The sequence below is a fragment of the Porites lutea genome, chromosome 1, assembly GCF_958299795.1.
Source record: "Porites lutea chromosome 1, jaPorLute2.1, whole genome shotgun sequence".
Classification (NCBI taxonomy): domain Eukaryota; kingdom Metazoa; phylum Cnidaria; class Anthozoa; order Scleractinia; family Poritidae; genus Porites; species Porites lutea.
The window spans coordinates 13,894,595-13,918,594 of NC_133201.1; the positions used below are offsets into that span (position 1 = coordinate 13,894,595).

Consider the following 24,000-nt stretch of genomic DNA (forward strand, 5'->3'; position numbering starts at 1 on the left):
TTGTCAAAATTCGTGATGGTGGTAGCTAAAAAGTCCGGTGGAAGATACCCTCCCAAGACTGTTTATGGTATCATTTGTGCGCTCAAGCGGTATTTGGAGGAGAAAAATGGATCCGAAGCTTTGAATCCTTTGGACGCTAGTGACAAAAGGTAACTGACAACTTTTAGACCGCATTGTTCAGAATTTTAAAATGCACTGTTTTGCGAATTGAATTTGGTGTGTTGCTTTTCGAAGGTTTGTCCTGTTCCGACGTTGGTTAAATGCCGAGATGAAGGATGGGGTTCGAGAAGGGCTTCAGTAGCACTTTAAGTGCAAGAAGGAGGAGAAGGAGTTTGTGAGCGAGCAAGAAGAAGCAACATTCTGGGAGAAGAAATTGCTGGGAACTACATCAGCTAAGTCGTCATTGAACACGATCTATTTCTACAGCGGAAAAGTTGAAAGAATAATATAATGCCCTATTGTTGTTTTAAGTAATGATTGAAGCGGCAAATATACTGTATTTAGTATTAAGACTGATTAAAATTCAAGTTTCTTGATCAGTGTCTTGATCAGTTTTTGAACTAATCGAATGTTTCTTGATCGGTATGTTCATTGGGTATCAAAATACACGCACCTGACTCAATTGATGCAAGCTGATTGGGTCATCAGCACATGAATAATTAATGAGTTTAAGAAAAAACTTGCAAACCTTGGTGGTAACGAATCCATGAACTTGAAGAAGTTCATTTGTCCTTTGCTCAATTAATCCAAGAAACTAAAAACCAAACACAAATCAAGTTGATTCAGATCAGATTAAAATAACCTAAAATAAGAATTAAAGTGCACATCAAATGAAGAAAAGATCTTAGTTGTTACCGAATATTGTCAGAGAAGGGGACAAAAGGAGAAAAAAGGAGGAAAAATTGAAAAAAATTTTAACTGGCTAATGCAGGTATTTCGTATTTGGATCCCGCTAGGCCTTATTTTAATGTTTTAGTTGCGAGTCCACGTCAGCCAACTGGTTGCCATCAGTTTCTTTCAAGTATTTACTTTTCAATTAAAAAAGATTGACCGATTGTTGATTGAACAGTAGAACCTCTACTGAAGGCCACCTTTAGACAACGGCCATGGCATTTTTTTTTTTAGAAAATCAAGCTTCGTGCACACGAATTTACTCACTGTAGCTTCCTCGGTTTCACTTTATAACATCATTTTGCCCAAGCATTATTTGGTCTCTGTTTTTACGACATAAGTGACTGTTTCAACTTTGAGACAACATAGTGCACACTATAAGAAATGGAGATGCTCTACCCTTTTCCTATAAAGAAAGTGTCTACCTGCCGCACACGGCCAACTTTTTACAGCAGCCAGTAACCCTTGTCACTGAGGGGCACTGAGGTAACCACTGTAGAGGGCTTCCATTGTATTAAATACGAGACTTAAGCAAAACATAGATCTGGCTGACCTTATCTTAGTAAACTGTGTACACAAAAACTAAAAAATTGTTCTGCGGGCTAAAAGTTACCTGCATCATGTTGGCATCTGTTACCCCTGACTTTCCACCTAACATGTCAGTTATGGCAGTACGGTCACAGTTGATCTTGTTAAACAGCGAGTCTACCCCTGAAACGAAACACTAATATATCTGTATATCTGAACAGAAGCCTTTACTAAACTAAGCAGTCATTTGCCTCTGACATTAAGAGTGGGCGCTAAATAAATTTTTACATTTTTCTTCAGGAAGTTAATTCATTTGAAAACAAAACAGAACAGCCAAAGCAGAATTGTAACTGTTCATTGAAAGTTTCTTTAAAATACCAAGAAAACTCGGCCTTCAGTCTCCTTGTCAGTAAGGCCAATTAGCGAACTCTCTGTTGCTGCCTCCTCGATCAGATGTCTGACAGTGCAACGTCTGCAAATGGGTCAGTCGCCCGAAAAGCAGATAGGTCTAGCTGGATAGATGTTAGCGGGGTGTATTTAAATTATTTGTTTCTAAGTATTTGAGTGGAGTGCCTGTAAACTAACTAGATAAGCTAAGTGCACCTTCCACTATAAACAAGCCTTTAAACCGGCTCTTTTTAACCCCAGGGAGGAGGGACGACTTCCTTAGAGGTTACCTGATTATTATGGCATTTTTTTACTCTAAACTACTTGTAGCTTCCATGCAGACGTTGACCTGTTAAGCGTCGCTAAATGGTGATGTGGTGAAAATGTACTTCTCGTTAGTTAAAAAAGCCCTAAAAAAATAAACCCTACCAGTTTGTGCCTATCGTTCTACGACAAAGTCGCGAATTAATAAAACTTTTTCTAGCAAGCATTTGATTAAAGATCTTTGCGGTACAATTTTGAGAAAGAAGTTAAGTGTTGTCGAAGTACTTTGTGGCGAAAAGGTATGTCTGCATGGAATATAACGAGAGATAAAAGTGGGTACCATGTCAGTCAATGGTAACTAACGATACGAAGAAGCTCTAAACATTATATACCCTTCCGCGTTTACGTTCTATCAAGATAGCCAAGGAATTGAGTTCAGGTTTTGCGGGCCAGTTGTCCAACTTTCTCACGTAAAAAGGCCTTTTACGAGGGACCTTTTACCTAGAGACAAAATCTACAAGTAGCGAATGCCTTTATTCTATTTGCTACAGCAAATGTGTGCTAAATTTAAACTCTGGCAGTATAACATTTTTAACAATACTATGAACTAACCCGATTTAAGTTGTTCAATGATTTTTTTGCTCTGTTTGTACTGTGTGTCACAGAGATCTGCCTGTTCTGTGCACGAACTCAAGCTGTTCTCCAGATCCATAAGCAGGGCCTTTCTATGGGTGGCCATCTCCACCTCCTCACTTTTAAACTTTTCAATCTCTGCTTGATTCTGTTTATATCGCAGTTAAACAGTAGAAATAAAACAACAAACTTTAATAACGGTGATACCACAATCTTTACTACCAAATTTAGATGATACAACCAGGTAATCAAATTAAGACAATCGGAGGTCGTTATCTGCCTAATCTATATCTTATTGCACAGTTTAGTGTGTAGTATCGTGGGATATTTACAGGTACGCCAAAATACGGCGTGACTCGTAAAAATACCCCACAATACTACACATTAACCCGTCCAATAAGAGACTTATTATTTAACTACAGGGGTATAGAGCTCAGTAAATACTTATATTCTTAATAAGTGTTGTTTTTCCATCTTCAATAAAATGTCATTTTTAATTATGAGTAGGGCTGTTTCAGTGCTATGGCTAGGACGATATGCCGACTGAAGCGTAAAAAAGAGATAATTCTTAACCAGATGAGTCTGAAGTTGTTCCGCTGCTGCTCGTTCAACTAACGTAGGAACAAATTTCAGATTATATAGGGCGAACGTTTTTGAAAGCAAGGTCAGAACCACACTTCTTTAGCGTAGGAGTTACAAGAGCCTCTTTCCACATGTCTGGAAAGACGCCAGACTGTAAAGACTGGCTAACTATAACAGTTAACAAGGGCACGAGTTCATCCAAACATTCATGGTCTTTCGGTTTTGTGTAAAACCGACTGCAAGAAGATAAACTGAGCAGAGCAAATTGCCATGGAAGGACGAAAATTCTCCCACAATTGAATTAAAGGAGATTCAAACAGCTCCTCGAAAACTACCGACTTGAAACCCCATCTTGGCAACGAAAAGTCTTTACAGAACATCTAGAGTCTACCATGTCGAGTTTTCTCAAATTTTAAAAGAATTAGAAGAAAAGACTGTTCAGTTCCTCGTCGGGTATTGTATTTAATGGACGCTGTTTGTTTCACGGATTGTCGCCATCACGATCTCTCTAAATATTACACACATTCAGGTCTGTTTTCATCTTATCTGTTGTATGCTTATTAAGTTTGTCTGTTCTGACTATTTTTAATAAACGTCGACATTTCTTTGTTGGTAAGGTGATTTTACTCCAGAAAAACGGTTTTTATTTAATCTTACAATTTGGCTACTTCTCTTTATTTTCTTCCGAAAACAATGAGCACTTACCATTTGTACGGAAATTTCGGTGAAAAATTTCCGTCAAATGGTTCTAGTACTTTTTTGGCACCGAAAACAGGAACGGGATTGAGTTGTACTGTTGTACCATTTACAAAGTACCGGTAAATTTTTCGCTTTCTCTCGACATGAAGCCTGGCACTAGTAATCCAAACAAATGGTACAGAAAATTTCGGCCGTTTCGTTAAAAACGTAATACCTCGAAAGGTATTACTTTTTTTCCGGAAAAATCCCACCGGAATGAACCGTTCCATTTGAATTCTCCCCCGAATTTCCGGGTTTTCTATACAAATGGTAAGCGCTCAATGTATTTTCTGCCATGTGCGATGTTTGTAGAAAAACCGGTCAAACCGGTCTTCTGGAGCACAAATACCGTGAGACACATTTGTACTCGTTTTGAGTGTTACTTGTACTCTTCTGAGTGAAATTGAATATATTTATTCTAGCATGAATAAGAAAAGCCATAAAAATAACAAGTTCAAAAGATGAAAGTTACGTTACCTCATTAATTTGTTCTTGCAACAGTTCAATTTCATTGTTAAGTTCATTAACATAGTTGAAGAGTGCAAAGTTTTTATCTTCCACTTCAATGAATTTAGTTACCAACCGATCGATGTCATCTATACATGTGGCTTCTTTTATGGTCTGAAAAGCTTCCTCGTAAGACTAAAAAACAGAGACAAGAAAAGCGAAATAACATGGTGTATTAACAAACCCGTGCGATCATTTCCTAAGTAGACAAGTTTCAAGTAAATTGTACAAAAAACATTTGGCTTCCCATTGTAGGAAGATTCAAAGCTGCAACGCAAGCACTTCGTCCAAACGAAGGTTGATTATTTGAATAACTAGCTCTTTTCCATATGAATCAAAAGGGTCTCCCGCTATTTGCTATCACTTTAAAAAGGTATAAAAACTTGTCTTCGCATTGAATGGAATTTCAAAAATAATGGTGCAGTTTTGTTATTCAAGACTATACTTTGGCACTAAAACTGTTTCTTGTCATCTGTTCCAAGGGATGGCAAGGATGAACGTTGCGGAGAGGTTCAACTGTATATTATATATCACTGACACTAGTTTTAATTTTAAAAAAACTGCATCTCTAGCCTGCCTGCTGTGATCAGGCGGTCCTTGTTCCCTTTTTCGTTCGGAGGCGAGAAGAAGAAAAAAAAGAACGCCTGATTGCAGATTACAGCAACAAAAATACATGTATGTACGCCCATTATCATTTAAAAAATGTACCGAGTCAATATTTTACTTCGAGTTCACTTTTTAAATGCTCGCAGTTATTTTACCTCAATAGTCTCCTCTGCTTTATCACCTTTGTCTTTTTCATCTTTTTTCTTTTTCAGTGATGACAATTCGCCTTCCATCATTTCAGCTCTCTCTTCGCCTTTTATCCTCATGAACTCTTTCAACTTGCGATCATGTTCTATGATACGCATGAGCTCCTTAAGTTCAGTGTTATATTGTGATAAATCTTTATCAGCTTTTTCTTTTAATGCCATCATTTTTCCTTGTGCTTCATCTCTAAAACGTGAAAAGTCAATTGAAAACATAAAGCAAAAAGTATTTCAGGTATCAATTCACCCATCCTTTCATCGGCTCCATTACTATTTGCGGTGATATATGCTGACTACATTGTACATCAAAACATCTAATGTAAAACTAACAAAACCGAGACCTGCAGAAGAAGTTCTGGAATGTTCTTGTTTCAAGAAAAAAGACGAGCAGGCATGAGAAAGTAAACTGCTAGCAACAACGTTGATTAGTTTGTGGTTTTTGTGACATGCTTGCCTGTCCTGATCTTTGCTGTGATGGGTCGTAAAGCGTCTCCTACAATAAACATTCTTAAAATATGTAGCTGAATTCTAGCCTGGGCCACAGACAAAACTTTTACATTGTAAGGTAAATCGCTAGTTAACCGCGGTTTGATTACATCTGCAACGTGGGCTACTGAACTTTGCAATATGATTGCCAGGAGTGGGTGTAAAAGCTACACATTACCACAAACTATCAAAAAACATTAACTTGACTTGTTTTTCAGTCTATAATTATGGTAACAATATTCATGAAAATTAAATTCAGGTTTAATTTTTTTTTAAACCAAGGTTGATTCTTAATTTCCTTTATCCCCTGCCTTTACCTTGTAGCTCTAATTATTTCTAAATGAGGGCTACGACTCAAAGGAAATTAAGAATCAACATTAAGGTCAAATAATATTAGAACCTGGACTTCATTTTGACCTACAACATACTTTACTACTACTTTACCGGGCCTCGTAAGCTGTAGTTGATGTTTCAATACCCTCCATGATCTTTTGCTTGTTCTCAACTAATTCTCTCTCTAACTTCAATCGAATGGTGTCAAAAGTCTTCTTTTCTAGGCGCATATGGTCAAAAGTTTCTCGCAGTTTACCATTTTCCGATAAGAAAGTGTTAAAGTCAATATTTGCCTGAAGAAGAAGAATGGTATGCAAGATGCAGTCAGCCACCTGAGATAATCTTAAATACAGTTAAAATAGTTTTTTTATTTCTTTTTTTAGTGTTGATGATCTTTTTTCTTTTGTTTTCTTTTCAACTCACATAAAGCAATTACAATGTTAAAGACGGCAACGCGGCATACGTATGTCACAAAAATTTTCCAAATTGTTATTAATCACTGGATAAATAGTACTTTTACCCTGATAATAACTGATAATAACTTTGCTATATACATGAAAATGTATATAGCAAAGTCACAATAACTACAGCACTATTTATCTTAGTTTAGATTATGCAAACGTATAGAAAAGGCATCAAAGCAGCAGATCTCCAGTAATGTAATATAACTAAGTACTTTAATGGTGTCTTCTGGATTTAAATTTAAAGAGACGCTTATCTAATTTAATTAAATATCAATTGAAAATTATGTAATTTTTGCAGGCTTTACGTGTGAATGGTTCAAAATTGTGTAATGTTTAAACATTTTTGCACAATAAAACTTTATAAAACCCATTAGTGCAGACATAGCACCGGGCCGCTTACGGTTACTCGATTATCCTGAAGGTATGTATCTAAATGTTACCTTATCTAGCCGGTTTTCAAGAACTCTGATGTATTTCTGTGTTCGTTTATTTTGCTGATGACTGTTGTGAACGCTGCAACAACAACATGGTAAAGAAAACTTAAAAAATGCCAAGGAATTTAAATTTTCATCATAAGAAGCATAAAAATCCCAACCCAGGCTCTCGACAGCAGAAATAATAAAATTGTGTGAACAGTATAAGTGGAGTGTAGCGATAAAAACATGAATAGGGTGAGAGTTTAAACACAATACCACACCCAGGGTGATGGGGATGATCGAAGGGTTTTTTGGGGTTTGAAATTTTCGGTTTCAGGAATCTTTTTTTTTGGGGGGGGGGGGGTGGCTTGATTTAAGAAGGATTGTTTTTGGTATTCAAAACAATTCTGAATATTTGAGGTAGTGCCAGGCGTAGACCGGACGGCGTACTTGAGGTAGTGTCAGGCGTATCCGGTACGGCGTATCCCAAGTACAACCAAACTTGTCTTGGGTGTCTGGAGTGTTGCTAAAATGACCAGATGCGGAAAAGATAACTTCTGATGGTATGATGAATAAACAAACACAAACATTCAATTTCTATTGTTTTTATTTTCCGTATTATATCATTTGATGCTTTCTGGAAATTTTTAAGGCTCGGAACTCGGCATGGTATTTTTTTGCGGGATTTTGGGTTTTGGTACGCGATGCTGGAGTCAGGACATCAAGGAAAATATCTGGAATGCTATCAGTCTCATTTCTCATTCTAAGTATAAAGCAACATATTTTTAATTTATATATATTATCTAATTTAAGGATTGTTAGGAGTTTGAAATAGGGAGCAGCACTCTCTCTAGGATGTACAAAGACGATGGTGCGGAGACATTTGTTTTGCTTAATACGAAGACAATCTAATCTGGTTTTGCTGGCACATCCCCAAGCAAGAATACCGTAACTCAAGTAGGGATATCTTAGCGGGGCTCCCGCGCGCGCGAAGCTCGCGTGGGACAGAGCCCCATACTCATGAAATATGGTCAACCTCTTTTCGCTTGGTTGTCACGTGACTGACCGAGCGTACGTACATACGTACGTACGTACGTGTCTACAGATTGTACGGGTAGGGTAGGGGAGACTATCAAAAGGAAGGGAGGGGTGTCTCAGGCGTGTCTTGGCAAGTCCTCATCTTTTATAGCGGAGCACCATGGTTAAATAAATCTACCCATCCCAGAAAATTTGCTCATAACGTGTCGACCAGGGCGGATAAAGGTTGGGCGGTGAAACGAGCGCTCCGCTCTTCATTTAATGTGTGATGCGGAGTAGGACTGGCACGAGCGCTCTTTCCGCGCTTCCGGTGCGCTTCAAGGCCGGCGAAATTTTCCTTTTTGCAAACCGGAAATCCTATTTTCTTTCTGTAATTTCAGGCTACAATGTTAAATAGATAAATTCGTTTCATAACAATATCAATAAACAGTTTCATATGTTTGTGTCTGTACGTCTATAGGTCAAACTTGTTGGTCGTATAATGCCAAAATTTGAGTTTAATTTGAAAGTGTTGAATACCTCCTCCTTCCACTAAATATCACCTAATCGTCTTTCACCGTTTCGTTTGCAAAAGCTTAACACTTCTTAACCTCAATTTTTACATATGTTAAAGAGGGATAAATTTTATATAACATAACAAAAAATTAGATTGATATATATTGATATAGTGGCGTTGTACTTCTTCAAACTTTGCTTCTCGTTTGCAACGCGACATGGCGATTCGCGCAATGCGTTGCAAATCCGGCAACCGCATGTAAACAAAATTTATTAAGGTTAGTTGTAAGGTTTTTTCTCCGTTTTTCTCTCTAAAACAAAACAAGGTAAACAGTAAAAACTGAGGGGAAACTAATTTTGAAGTTTCGAAGAAACAGAAAGACGTATGAGATGTTTTTTTCAAAATTAAAAAGAAGGATGATGGTGATTGAAATTAGCATAATTTCACCTTGCACGAGCTGCACGCATTTATAAAATATACGTCATCTAGTTATGAAACACGATCTGCTGTCTTTTAGTTTTGCCATGGATGACATGGATGAGATTTTCCTTCGTGCTTTAGACAGTACTTAGTTGTTTTTGTTTTGGAATAACATCGACATTGGCGAGTAGCAGAACGAAAATATAATTCAGTGGTAGAGTCATGGAAGTAATAAAAGAAACCCTTTGAAAGAAATGTTTGTCTACTCCAACTAAACCTCCCGCAAAAAATAGCAACATTTGCCTCTCGGAGACAGCGTACCAGCACAAAGGAACGAGGAAGAAGTGCAAGAAAACAAATTATCAAGGCGCCATAATTCAGTGACAGCGGCAGTGTCTTATGTACAAACCACATCGCAAGCCCCGACCGAAGTCGAAAACAAGCAACATTTCTAAACATAGTGCCAGTCCACTGCATCACACCTTTTTGCTCGGACGCGCTCGTTTCACCGCCCTACCTTTATCCGCCCTGGTGTCGACCGACCGAGCGACCGTCCGCACCACAGGCATACCAATGTTTACTCTCACACTTTCTAGCTACTTAGGAGCCCAGGGGAAAGCTGATTGCACATCAATGTTGTCGTCAATTGACAGCTGTCAAAACAGGGTACCCGCTGACCAGTATCACCTGACCGTATCGCGGGCTCAGGTGTCGACCCATCAAGGACGAGTATTTTTTGAAGTTATCCGCTGTTAATTTACTCGTTTTCAAATGATCGCAGGCTCACGTTTACCTTTTTTTAAATTCATATCAAACATGTTGTGTTTATGTCAGTATCGCCCCGAACTATTACGATTCTCATTTCAAACTGACCTCAGACGCAAAAATTCAGCCAGTTTTTCTTACCATGGTTACGTGTTGGTCACGCTCCACGTCCAATTTTTTATGCTCTGGTTAGTTAAAATTTGACGGGTGGGTTCATACGTAAAATTTATGCAGCATCTTGAAAGTTGTTTACTTTGACAGCTGAAGCTGACAGAGTTTTGAGTCAACTTGTGATGTTTTTAACTGTCTTTTTCCACTGGATGTAGAAAAGGAAATACAGCTTCTATCAAGAGTGTTCTCTTATTCATGGCTGGTTTGTTTATTGGGTTTTTGGTTGATAAATGCGTCGCTTGTCAAAGCCGATAATCCGATTTCTCAAAAGTCACATGAATGTGCCCTTAAGTTAACTAATTTGTGGAATACAAAATTATAGTTTGATTTAAGTTATAAATTTATCAATGGGAGCTTCGCTTTTAGCTGTGGATAAATCTATATTATATGACACTCACAATATGGTCAATTGACAACTGTCAAAACAGGATAGCCACTGACCAGTATCCCATGACCATATCGCGGGCTCATGTGTCAAGTAATTGAGGTGACGTGATTTATTTGGAAGCTGTCCGCTGACCAGTTAATTGTTTTACTAGATCGCGATCAATGTTTAATCTCATACTTTTTAGCTACCTTATTATAGGAAATTAACGCTCCATGAAATTAACGCGAATCATTAAAATTCGCGTTAATTTAAGTCGCGTTAATTTTGTTGAGCATTAATTTCCGCGACGTTAATTAAGTGCAGCGTTAATTTCCGCGCTCTTAACTACCAGTATTTTAACCCCAATTTTGGAACCTGTCCAGACATTCTTGACACCTAAAAAACATTAACTACAAGCTTTCTTTCTTTCCATTTACCTTTTATTTTTCATCTTTCACAAAAGCTAAGGCGAAGGTTTACAATATTTCGAGTTCATCTTCATCGTTGTCGCTGTCAGAAGTAATGTCAATATCTTCTCCTTTGATTTCGGCCAAGATAATCGCGTTAATTTCCTTTTTATGAAATTCTAACTCCTCTTTCGCGTTAATTTTCTTTATTCGAAAGTCATTTTCCATTAAATTCGCGTTAATTTCCAATACCTTAATTTCATGGAGCGTTAATTTCCTATAACAAGGTAGTTTGGGAACGGAGCACAGGAAAACTGATACACATATTGGACATCAATGTTGTGATCAATTGACAGCTGTCAAAACAAGGTATGCGCTGACCAGTATCACTTGAGCGAATCGCGGGCTCAGGTGTCGGCCCATCGAGGTCAAGTATTTTTTTGAAGTTATCCGCTGACAAGGTACTGGTTTTCAAATGATCGCAGGCTCAAGTTTAATTTTTTTAAAAAGAATTCATATGAAATATGTTGTGTTTATGCGCCGCACAATTAACATTTTGATTTCAAACTGACCTCGGACGCGAAAATTCAGTTAGCTGCTACACGCAGGGAAGACAGTTGCTTTTGACTTTTCTCACCATGTTCACGCGTTGGTCACGTTCTACGTCAAGAGCCATAATAGGACAGAGAGGGACACTTCCAGTCACGCCTTTGGGATATCTTGATTCAAAAAAGTTATTTTTAGAACTATGCGGAACATGTGGAAACAGTTTCCGGTAACCTGGTTGACTTCCGGAAGATTCAGCTCTTGGTCGTTCACATAGTACAAAAATAAAAGAGGACCTAGAGTCGAGCCTTGGGGTATACCGCAGGTGATATTTTTTAGCTAGATTTAGTAGAGTCAATTTTAACATATTGTCTTCGATTGTGCAAATAACTTTCAAACCAATTATGTGGTGTACCCCGAATTCCATACAGATATAGTTTAGAGAGCAGTATTTTATGATTTACTATGTCAAATGTCTTTGATAGGTCGAGAAATAAACCACATGTTATTTGACCTTTGTCAGTAGCTAGCTTCAGATTGTCAGTGATTTCAAGAATAGCTTGTTCAGTGGAATATCCTTTCCTAAATCCAAACTGATATTTGTACAAAATTTGACGTTTATCTATTAACGAATATAACTGATTATAGACTAGACGCTCGAGCACTTTACTAAAAGGTGAGAGAGTTGCTATGGACCGATAGTTGCTAGGATTTGTAGCATCACCACCCTTATACACTGGCGAAATTTGTGAGACTTTTAAAATATCAGGAACAATTCCAGTTTCAATAGACTTGTTATAGATATATGTTAAAGGTATTGACAATGGCTGGGCAGCTATTTTAATTAATTTATTACTCAAAGGAATATCTAAGGATGACTTATGATCATTTAAACCTTTAAACAGCGAACACACTTGGGTTTCAGTGACACAGGACATGACAAAGCTACTGTAGCTACTGGAGTCGATCTTATGAATTGGGTCGGACTTCCATCACAATTTTCAATTCTTTTGGCCAGGTTTGGACCCACATGGACAAAATGCTTATTAAATTGATCAGCATCTCAGCCTTATTAGTGTAAGCTCTATTGTTACGTTTAATTTTCGAGATGGGGGTTTGTCCCTTTGAGTTGCGCTTAACAAGCATACCAATCAATTTCCAAGATGCCTTCAGGTTGTTTTTACATAGGTCAAAGTGTTGTGAAAAGTAGTTCTTTTATATTTCGTCACCTTCATTGGATTGTTAGAAAGAAAGTGTGTATTGTATAATTTATGCTTAGTTTTGTTTGATTTAAGAATACCATTAGTTATCCATAGCTTAGTACACAATTTCTGTTTCTTTTGGGACAATTGCCTAATTGGTGCATGTTTATCAGAAATTGATTTAATCAGGTCATATATTTTAGTAGCTGTCTCATGCAGATCATTACTATAGATAGCATTCCAGTTGACTGCATTGATATCCTGTAAGTAAGATTCTTGATCAAAATTGCTGTAATCTCTATAATACTTAATAGGGTTGTGTTTCTTAACTGGTATACTTGTAACACAGACAACTGGGAGGTGATCAGAGATATCCACCATTACAATCCCAGAGACAATTTTGGATGTACTGTTGGTATAGATATGATCAATTAATGTAGCTGAATGATAGGTCAGACGTGTTGGTTTAGTAATAATTGGTAATAAGTTATTGGAATACAGCATGTCAAGGTAAGCCTCTGTAGGTGGGTGACTATTGAAAAAAGTCTTTATTATTCATTGAAAATATTTCCCCGATTCTGATTGGCTAAAAGCACACGTTTAATTCACCATAACCAGTTACTGATGACCAAATTTGGAAGAAATTTGACTTTAACGAGGAAATGACGTCAACAATACAGCGTTTTCGCAGGTTAAGGCACCGTTAATCGAGAAGACCTTGGGACGAGGTTGAGTTGTTTTGGTTGTGAACTTGAAAAAATGGCGGACATTTCACTCGTTTCAAGAGTTTATTTATTTATTTTATTTGTCATGTAGGTCAGTGAAAAAGGCAGCTAAAGAGCTGATGTGGATAAGAACTAGGCGATGTAGTAAGAACTAGGCGAAAAAATAGCTAAAAACATGGCAAGAACAGCAAGAAGACAACTCGAAAGGCGACATCTGCTATTTGGAGAATATTTGCGGACCTGGACAAACCTAAACGTACACTATCGAAGATGAACTGAACATCGATGGATCGATGGAGGTAAGCATGTTTTAGCTATGTTTTTAAACAAGGAATTATTTTGAATGAATAATAAAACAGTTATTGAATTCGGCTTTCGTATCACATGAAGAATTATGAAGATCTCGGAGGGTGTTATCCGCCTCGGCCGTAACACCCTCCTCGATCTCCATAATTCTTCATAAGATACTCAGCCTCATTCATTAACTGTTAAATATTCTATATTCATATTTAAAAAAGTCTATATTCATATCACCAAGGATATACAATTGGTACTTGTCTGGGTTAAATAGCTTCATTATTTCGTCACGTTTGCCATTAAATTCATCAATATTCGCACCTGGATGTTTGTAGATACAGCCAACCAAGATGGGTTTTTGGTTTTTGGGAGTAGCTATTTCAGCCCAAACAGATTCCACAAGGGGCATATCCAAAGTTATATCTGACCTTGGAAATGATGTTAAAGCTTTACTGACATAAAGAGCAACCCCTCCCGCCGGGGTGGGAGAATCAGCTTGGTAGATGTTATAGTTAATCAACTCAGTCTTAAAAGTGGTATTTGCATTTAGCCTGGTTTCAGAAACTGCTAATACATCAGGCTGTTCACTTAAAGAATACAGCATATCTTCAAGCAAGCCAATATTTTTTGACAGGCTTCTAATATTACAATGAAGAAATGAGAAGGATTTCGCTCCTGATTTACTTAGAGCCTTATCCAAACTGGAAATATCATAGTAATCAGATTGAGGGTTAATTAATATATGATCAGGGTCAGCATCATCAGATTTATCAGGGTTGGGTAGCAAATTATATAAATCTAAATCTTCTAAATTATCTATCTGCAAGTGACAGGATCCATCTAGAATATAAAATTCTCTGTCATCCAGGTCCTGAAAAGGTAAAGCTTGCAGGCTATTTTGGGGATGATTGAGGTTGAACACGTATGTGTCTATAGGTTAGATATTATTATAGGGCACGTAAGTGTAGGGAAGAAAAAAAAAATTACGAGTTATTGCTTATCTGTTCGATGTAGTCTTCGAATTCCTCATGACTGTGTAACAAAAGATTTGGTTTCTGAAGAATCATGAGCCTTCAGCATGATCTTTCCACTTGCAGTCCATAGGTATTTATAATTGTTCTTTCCCTTGAAGTGAGAGATTCATTGATGTGGATTTTATTGTTGCTTGTAGCAGCGAGACCCATTGCGGCTTGTACGGACGGCAAGTTGTTACTATTCTTTTCAATTGGATTGCTGCGTTTATTGTACATTTCTTCTCTTTTATCTCTATGTACGAACTTGACAATCAAGCGATGCTTCACATTCTTGGTGTCCGGAAGCCGGTGAGCTCAGCTGCTAGGTGAACGTCATCAACATTTACATCAATAAAAGTACCAATTTCTTTGATAAGCTGCTTTGGACTTTCCTCCGGCAGTATTCGAATGCCCGTTATTTCCAGACAGTCTCTTCGAGAGTATTGTTGGACTTCGTCGATTGCACCATCAATTCTGTAGACTGCCTGCTCCACACGGTTAGCTCGCTCGGCCAAGCTGTCGGCGATCTTTGTCAGCTCAGCATCCTTTTTCCCCAGCGTCTTTGCCGTTTGCTTCAACGACTTGAGCGTTTTTAGAACAGACTCGTACTTTTCTGATATAAAGGACAGAGATTTCTCTATCCCGTTAACACGTGCTGTCTTAATGCTTGTTCTGAGTGCTTCGAGTTCGCTTTTCAACTCACGCTTAATACTAGGTAAAAATTCTTCCTTCCAAATTTTCCGTAAGTCATTAACATTCAGATAACCTTTCGCGTCCATCACTATGAATTAACTCGGAAATTAAGTGGTTATGATAGGTTCAATTCACTTTCATGCTCACCACCAATTCGCCATGCTGCCAAGAGGAACTATTAAGGTGAGAAAATTTCACACTTACCCTCCCATATTTTTTCTTTGTTGTTTAATCTTCTTCTCAGTGACTCTTATCTGCAAAATCAAAGTAAAAACTATAAGAAACCCATGGATAATTGTTTAGAAAATCCTCTTGACCCTCCTACAGACCTTAAAGCTTTTGCGTCGTTGTATCTCAACTACAAACGAAACACACACCAAACAACTACCTGCTACGCAGGCTGTAGTGGTAATAATTTAACCCCGGTTAGTAACCAGAGTTTAGTTTCGTCTGTGATACAGGCTACTACTAGTATAAGAGAACCGAACTGCTCGGAAAGCAGAAGAAGGCACAGGTTGTACATTTCAACGCCTTGATAAACAATTTCCATGATCAATTTGATTAACCGCTATGAGTCCATGTATGCAATTCATTTTAAGCGAAAAGATTACCGAGAACTAAGCAAGATTTATGCTATGTTTGAAATACTTGTTTGAGTAAACATGTGTTGTAAGCTAGGCCAGGTCACAAATTTAAAAATAACGGTCTTGCTGGGAATTCCCAATTACAAATGAGAATTTAATTGCAGGATATAGCAGAAGTTAACACTTCTCACATGTATACACTACTAATGCAAATAACGTTTCAGCAAAAACCAAGTAAGAAGCCACAATAACATCATAAACAACAGTATTCAATTTAATTTTCGAATCAAAGCATAACCTTGAGCATGATACTTGACATTTACTGAAATTTCAGTCAAGAAAAGGCCTTACCGTCTTAGGATTTTTCCACCCCTATGCATATTAGCTGGATTTTCAGCGAACAGACTGTAATCCATACTGCTCGGGAATATCCACATTCACAACATTCACAATAAGAGGACTGTATATTTTATTCCCAACTTTTCACCTTCGACGTACACTCAACAACAACATTCCACAATCCGCCCTTTCTTCTACTATCACTTATCCTAAATACAGCAAATACAGTTCTAAGGTTTCAGCAACACGCAATACATATGAGAAACAATGACTCTGTTATATGCCTCAGCTATAGATTATAGAATACAACTAAGCATTTATCTATCAATATTAATCATGTCATGCAGTCATTGATATCCGGTTTAATCCATCGCGTGCAAACTCTAGCGATAATTACAATTTCGTGTCATTTCCCTTAAAATCACGCAATGGAGTGCTCGTTGCGTTACAAAATGCGTACTATTTCCAACACATACTTCCACTCCTTGCTACTTGCCTGCAAGGGGAGATTTTTTTCCGGTCTTCTCTCCACCCGAAAAGTGGAGAGAAGCGACAACAGGAAACACATTTGGCGGCGCGAAGTTTGGGGTATAAACAATACCACGCCAAACGCGCGATTTATCAGCAACGCTCTCTTGTCATGTTACTGGAAATTTAAACCGTCCACTGCTTATGATCGAGATACTGGTATACATAACCAACCGAGCTGATAGAATCGACAGGAAGTGTTTCTTTCGCAGTGAACGTGCACGTGACAATCTCCTTCCCAGGGTTCTCCTTGCCTAGTTCCTAGGCCTCGATAATAATCGATATCAGTCATCGATGAATTTCGATTTCCGATATCAATCGATAGAAATCGATAAAGAAAAAAAGTGACGTCGATTTAAACATATCAATTTCCGATATAGAAATCGACAATGACTTTCTATCGACTGTTATCGATTTCTATCGATTGTTATCAATTTTGTTAATCCATAATAATCGATAAACTATTTTTTCTGTGACTTCGATTTCTATCGATTTCCGATATAAATCGATTTTAATTGCAATTGGTGGGTTAAATCGATTGATTTCCAATATCGATTTTAATCGATTAACTACGTCTGATATTTAGTTCAGGTTATGAGATCATCATTTTGTTGCGATTGAGAGAATATAAATGACGTTTGGTGGGTGTTTCTTTTTGTATTTGCTCTAGTATGATATTCCCAAAATAATATTAAAATACCTTTAATTAAAACCCAAATCTTACCTGTTCATCTAGGGTTCTTATGTCTTGATTCACATCATCCAGCTGCACCTTTAACTCATCTTTAACAAACAAAGAACAGTACCTTAAATTACTACAGCCAGGTGTCCCTATGAAGTCACCAACAGCGTGAGAGTTATACTTACCATGATCATATTTATTTGTCTGTATACCCTGCGTAACCTACAGAATTTAAAACGGAAGAACAACAGGGGACTCTCTTGGAAAAATAACTTTTGAATCCCCCAAAGGCATTAATGCTGTTGATTATTTCATTGTAAGCCAAGAATTAATAAACATGTGTGAAAACCTCGTGGTTAAGGAACCAACAATTTTCTCAGATCATCCTCAACTCATTTGCTGGGCAACCATCTCTGCGACAGCATCTGCCCCACCATTTTTTGAACCTCAAGTACAAACATTTAATCTTCCAAAACAATTCATCTGGAATGAAGATTCAAAAGAAAAGTTTATAAACGTTCTAAAACGAGATGATTTCCTCTGACGTCTATCTCAATTTGAAACAACCACCTTTACTACTCATAGTGAAAGTGTAAATTTAGCTACAGAACAATTCACAGATATCATAAATGATATTTGTACCCAGTCCCTTAGACTAGCAAAGAAAAACAAGAAAACAAAAGTTCATAAAAAGTGGTTTGATTCGGACTGTGCATCTCTAAGAAAACAGGTAATAAAAAGCATAGAAATCCATTTGATTTAAACCTCAGACATGATTACCACTCAGCAAAGAAAAATTTTTAAAAACTGATTAAGCACAAAAAATTGAAACTCTTTCACTCTCAAATTGACGACCTTACCCAGAACAAAGACAACCTAAGTTTCTGGACTTATCTCAAAACTCTCAAAGAAAATCCAACCTTCCCCTCAAATAATCAAGATATTCCAGTTGACAATCTTTTTAAGCATTTTAAACAATTTAGCCTGTGTACAGACGTCCCCCCTCCCTCAGGAAAAATCGGGAGAGGAGACGTCTGTGAATCGCCGACGATAATCGTGTTCCCGTTTCCCCGGAATGTTGGGGACAGCCTCTGATTGGTTGTAATATTAATGCCATGACGCAAATAATTTCCGGTGTTGTGATTGGTGAATGAACCTCAGATTCCCCGGGGAAAAGCTCAGCCTTTGTGGACATTCATATTTGCCGTTATTTGTATTTCGGCTCTCTCGAAAAGGCATACCACCGATGTTTGCTGCACCGGTTGCGGGTGCGTCTGTCTGTACCAGTCGGTATTGTAAATAAAAGAGAAGGTATACAAAATCCAACGTTAACAGCCAAGGCAGGTCAAGCTTACCCCAAAAAGATTCTATTAATGAATTGATTATTTGAAAAAATGAATCCGTTAGTCGTTCCCGTAACTGTTGTCAAATTTAAATCGGCATTCCTGTATACGTAATGAGCAGTGAATATTTTAAGAGAACTTCTCTGCATTTGGTCAGATTGAAAATCTTTGAATGGATTAAATGTCTTAGAAGACATTTACATCAAATTCAGGGAAACTGAGCTGGTAGAAATTTCGTAACTAAATCGCGTGTGAATTCACGACTCATTACGCATGCAAAAATGCACACAGAGATGAATCTGAAATCTACAACTACCAACGGTTCAACTTAATTTCGAATAATAAATACATTAATGGATCTTGGGAGGTACGCTTGACCTGGCTTGAGTGTAATCATCTTCAACGTCAAGATGTTCGTCTAGCCTGTGCACAGACGCCAGAGCTATTTTTTGACCTACCTGTGCCTTTTCAACTAGCGAAAGAACAAAAAAATAATTTATGCAAATTTATACCGGAACACGATTAACGAGGCGATTCACAGACGTCTCCTCTCCCGATTTTTCCTGAGGGAGTGGGGACGTCTGTACACAGGCTATAAACAATTACACTCACACTCAAACCCCTCCTCCCTTCCGTTAGACCAAATCTCGTTCAAGGAAAATCTTTCTAATTTAGAACAAACAAAAGACATCCACAACGTTCTACAGCGCTCAAAGTTTAAATTTGAGTTTGGGAGCACTTGTGCTACCAGATGTAAATTTTCAGGCGCTCTGCCGAAATTTTAGGCGCACAGCTGAAAATTTTAGGAGCACAGCTTATAATGTTGGGAGCATCTATTTCGAAACAAAAAGTAAAAAGCTTAACAGTGCCACGTTTATTTGTCATCTTCAGTTTGTTACTTTTACTTCAGTCCTGTGATTGATAAAACACAGCCGATTTGCTACGCAGTAATACCGTTGTGATTTTTAATACTAATTTCTCTTTTTGACAGTACAGTTGTGACTAAAAGAAAACTTACACTTGAGAAACAATAATCAAAACTGACAACAATGAGTGTGTCGAACGAGAATGAAAATTAATCTTTAATGAATTTGTTAAGTGCGCAATGACTTGCATGTAACTGGAATACGACTTCAAAAACTTTCTTACCTGGGAAAAAAGGCTCTTAATCCGCACTGTTTTTGTTTTGATTGACGTTAAAACTGAACGTTCGACATGATCGTCCATTGCGCAAAAAGTACGTGTTTTGTTCGTAGCATATATTTGCATGTGTCAGCGGTGTTTATTACAAAACGGAAGAGTCTGGGATAGAGTAAAACATCGAAACGAAGTTCGTAGAATCCATTGGGAGAACAGACCAATTAAACATACACCGTCTTTCTAGTTCGAGTTCGTAAGTATAGTCGGAAGTAAGTCAGTCGCACTTTGCTTTGGGTTTTACGGCGCACAGGTGCGATTACACATGAATTTTTAGGCGCACAACCAAAAATCCAGTCGCATATGCGACCAGTTAGTAGCTAACTTTGAGCCCTGTTCTAGATAGCCCTATTTCAATTTCTGAAATAGAAAACATGGCGAAATCACTGAAACCTCTGACAAAATCCCCAATAAAATGTTAAAAACCGGTACAAAATTTTGGAACGTTGCCCTTTTCAAGTTATTCAACCTAATACTTCAGAGTGATTTCTTCCCTTGATTTAGTCTTAATCTCTCAGTCGGCTGAAGGACTAGAAAATGCTCTCTCCATTCTTTCAGGGTATTGTGAACATTGGCTTTAATCGGTAAATCCAAAGAAAACTAAAATTATGATTTTCGAAAAGAAATATAGGAAGTCGACTCTTATATAATTAATAAACACTGTTTTCCTATCAATAGGCACAACATAGAAATTGTCAACAATTACACTTATCTTGGAATCAATTTTTCATCCAATGAAAATTTCAAAGTTTGTAAATCAAATTTAAAAGATGAGGTAAGGCGATCCTTCATTGCAACTCGTCTTTATCTAGACTTCTCAAAAATACCATCCGATACCACAAATAAACTTTGTAATTCATTTTTTCAACCCATTTTCCTCAATGGTTCAGAGGTATGGGGTATCTATGACAAAGATATTATTGAAAAAACACATATCTTCCTTTGTAAACAGTCACTAGGAGTAAACAAACGATGTTCAAACGTTGCTGCCAGAAATGAACTCGGAAGGTTATCTTTGAGTTAACCATAGATATTAATATTTTAAAATTTTGGATCCATTTAAAAAACCTGCCAGACGATAATATCGCAAAGCAGTGTTTAAACTTTCAAAGGATATGGCTGAGAAAAATCAGCCAGGCATATCACAAAAGATTAAAACATTATGTGATGAATATAGTTCACGCTCCATGATTCTAAATGAAAACAACGGTAAAACTCTCATCTCCAGTGTCCCTTAAGATCTGTCCAAAGCCTCAATCAACCACCAACTTTTAATTCTGGCCTTGAACAGGAAACATAATTTTTACAATACTTTTAAAAGAGATACCAACAGAACAGAATTTCTAGATGCAATAAAATATCCTCTCCGTGGATCTGCTATTAATAAATTTCGCCTAGGAAATCATCGACTTCGTATCGAAACAGGGAGATACATTGTACCCAAGACTCCCGAACATTAGCTTACATTTAAGAATCTGTTCCTTACGTCATTCCAATGAAGCTGAAAATGAATGTCACGTTATGTTATCTTGCACTCTATAAGATACGCTTCGCAACAATTTTTTTGATGAAATCATTACCAAATATAACTTTTTTAATGATTCAGATGTGAAATCAAAAAGAGTGTTCCTATTTAACAATATTGATCCATTTATTTGTAAATCAGTTGCTGCTTTTATTTTTGAGACTATGAATTGTAGACACGGCAATTAATGTAATTTCAAAGGTGACTTAACTAATTAACTGAATTAATTTAAATTCTTTTCTTTTTCTTTAAGAGAATAGGTAATGCCATGTATGTAAATGGAATACCTCAATAAACTGTTGTTGTTGTAATTTGATTTTAATTGTTACAATATTTACTTATTTTAATTTATGGTGTCTCCATTTAGTGGTTCCTCTACTACTACGTAAGTTTGACACAAAGGTATTGATTGATTGACAAAGAACACAGCACTTTAACAGACTGGTGTGCGATTGGTTTTCTGATTTTTCGTGATATTTAACCTGATTTCACAAAGAAGTTATCAGCCAATTGTACCTGACTCAATAATTTTTAAATTATTCTATTTGTACTGAAACATTTAACAGAAAAAGAGAGTGTAAACTCCCAGTTGTAGAAGAAAAAAGTGTAAACTGACTTAAACATGGATTTCCTTTTTCAGTAATTGTATGAGTATTTTCTGGAGTTGCCCGTGCATTCTTGTCATGTTTATGTGTATACAAATGAAATTCTCCCCGGCCCTGAAATTTGCAAAAAAGGAATTACAATATTACCTTCCTTTGTTAGCAGACCGTTCAGCTTCTCTGTATTTGTTCTATCCTGTAAGAGTCAAACATATGTCACATAATTTTTACCATCTACTAACTGCTGCATTGTCTGCTGCACCTGGTAGTCACTGCTACTGCAATGCTAAAGGCATACTAGCCACCTGTTTACCCTACTGGCTTTTCCTTTCAGCTTTGGGTTAAGCTACATGTACAGTAGGCAGAAGTACAGCTAAAAAAACTAATCATTGTCAATAAAATTAAGTCCAATAAATCAACAATTATTCCCCAATAATTATATGGCTGCTGCCCCACGCTAAGGCTACATGTACTTTAATTTTTTAAAAACTTCAAGGATTTAAAGTATCATCCAGGGTAAAAATCATAATTTTTCGAAATTTGCAATTTTTGATGATTAAATAGAGCTCATCAAGAGCTTTGTTTTAAAAAAAATTCTAGGAAAAAATGTTTTTTCTGTGCAGACTTCTGGAGCGCAAAAGTTTTTTCTATGCTTATTATTTCAATTGATCGTTGACAAGTCCTGTCATACTTGATACGCATGCCGCTGTTGAACCAAGCCTATAATCACGCAATTTGACAGAAATCGTGGTCTACAAGCATAGTGCTCACTGTTCTTCCCTGGATTTTGCAAGTGAATGCCTCCAAAGAAGAAAAAAGGAGCTTGTCCGTTTTCGTCGTCGACTCCAAGACGAAAGAAGACGACAAAATCGTTTTGCAAAGAGTGGGCTTCGAAATTTCAACAGAGAGCGACAAGGGCTCCTACTACAATCAAAAAAAATGGCTAAAAGATTACAAAGCTCCTGAAAAACCCATTGAAACTACCGCGGAATCGAGTTTCACGAGTTTCTTAGCGAGCGGAGCAAGCCTTTTAACCTCTTTTAAGCGGCCAAGCGGCCAAGCGAGCGACAGGTCCCGCGCCGTATAAAAATCGGACGAAGGACTGTTTTGAAAGTCTATTGTAGGGGGAGAGTAGCCTGCGAACCGCAGACGTATTTTCGGTCGTCGCTTCTCTCCCTCCGGTGCGAAAATGAAAACTGCCCGTTGCAAATTACTTAGGCTGTTCACAGCGCCCTGTTTTTTCGTGAGGTCGTTTAGATATACCGCGTCTTACCGTCACGGCTATCGTACCGAGGGGTCGGGCGTCGGGGATAGACCTATTCGGCTATAAACCTAATGTTGAACCCAATTCAAATCTCCCGGGGTTAAGATTCTTTGTGTACTGTATTTGCATGATAATGTTGCATTCACATTTAAATGATACGGAAATTCCTGAAACAAAACGTTTTATCCCCAAAGGCTTTGAATTGGGTACAACATTTAGTTAGCCGAATAGGTCTATTATAGCTTTAGGAGGGGAGGAGGGGGGGGGGGGGGGGGGGGGCGAGAAAAATAAATCTCGCTTCCTCCCAAACCGCCCCCGCCCCCTAAGTAGTTTTGACACTCATGCAAGATGGCAGCAAGGCGCTCGATCTTGATGATCTTACGGAAAAATAGAGGACAGTGAACAGTCTACAAATAACTAATGATGCTTTCTCGAAAACAGAAAAGGATCGAACAGAGCAGAGCCTTTGAAATAAATTGTTTATCTATTGTCGGGTTTCGTTTGTAACTTTTTCCTGCTGTGTCACTATTGTTGTTCTTTCTCTGGTATGCATCAACATTGACAGCTTTGGTGTTATAATCTCGTCACGGGTAATACGCCGCCAAAAATCTTTTTCTCCTGTTTTCTCGAAATGAAAATCAGGGCAAGTTGAGGGTACGTTTTAATCTCCAAGTCGGCAACCCGTGAACTAATTTGACTGAAATTTGGCCAACTTACTGTCTGATAGTTTTACTGAAAAACCGTGTCTGCGAATTTTG

At 37.6% G+C, this 24,000-nt stretch overlaps 1 protein-coding gene, 1 long non-coding RNA gene and 1 pseudogene across 2 annotated transcripts in view; 1 reads left to right on the top strand and 2 right to left on the bottom strand.

Annotated features, from left to right (window-relative positions):
- Positions 1-536, top strand: part of LOC140945704 (uncharacterized) — a 960-nt gene extending 424 nt beyond the window's left edge. The window contains exons 1-2 of the long non-coding RNA XR_012166735.1: positions 1-149; positions 235-536. The exon at positions 1-149 is cut by the window's left edge and continues 424 nt beyond it. This is a non-coding gene — a long non-coding RNA (uncharacterized lncRNA). The remainder of the gene's footprint in view (positions 150-234) is intronic.
- LOC140945695 (coiled-coil domain-containing protein 63-like) overlaps positions 1-24,000 on the bottom strand; it is a 45,422-nt gene that overhangs the window by 6,519 nt on the left and 14,903 nt on the right. The window contains exons 5-14 of the mRNA XM_073394731.1: positions 22,129-22,174; positions 17,354-17,412; positions 15,383-15,432; positions 7,063-7,135; positions 6,270-6,451; positions 5,292-5,526; positions 4,501-4,665; positions 2,683-2,851; positions 1,505-1,602; positions 689-754 (exon numbers count right to left, since the gene is read on the bottom strand). Of these exons, the coding sequence (XP_073250832.1) occupies positions 689-754; positions 1,505-1,602; positions 2,683-2,851; positions 4,501-4,665; positions 5,292-5,526; positions 6,270-6,451; positions 7,063-7,135; positions 15,383-15,432; positions 17,354-17,412; positions 22,129-22,174 (1,143 nt within the window). The remainder of the gene's footprint in view (positions 1-688; positions 755-1,504; positions 1,603-2,682; positions 2,852-4,500; positions 4,666-5,291; positions 5,527-6,269; positions 6,452-7,062; positions 7,136-15,382; positions 15,433-17,353; positions 17,413-22,128; positions 22,175-24,000) is intronic.
- On the bottom strand, positions 13,398-15,264 carry LOC140948697 (uncharacterized; annotated as a pseudogene).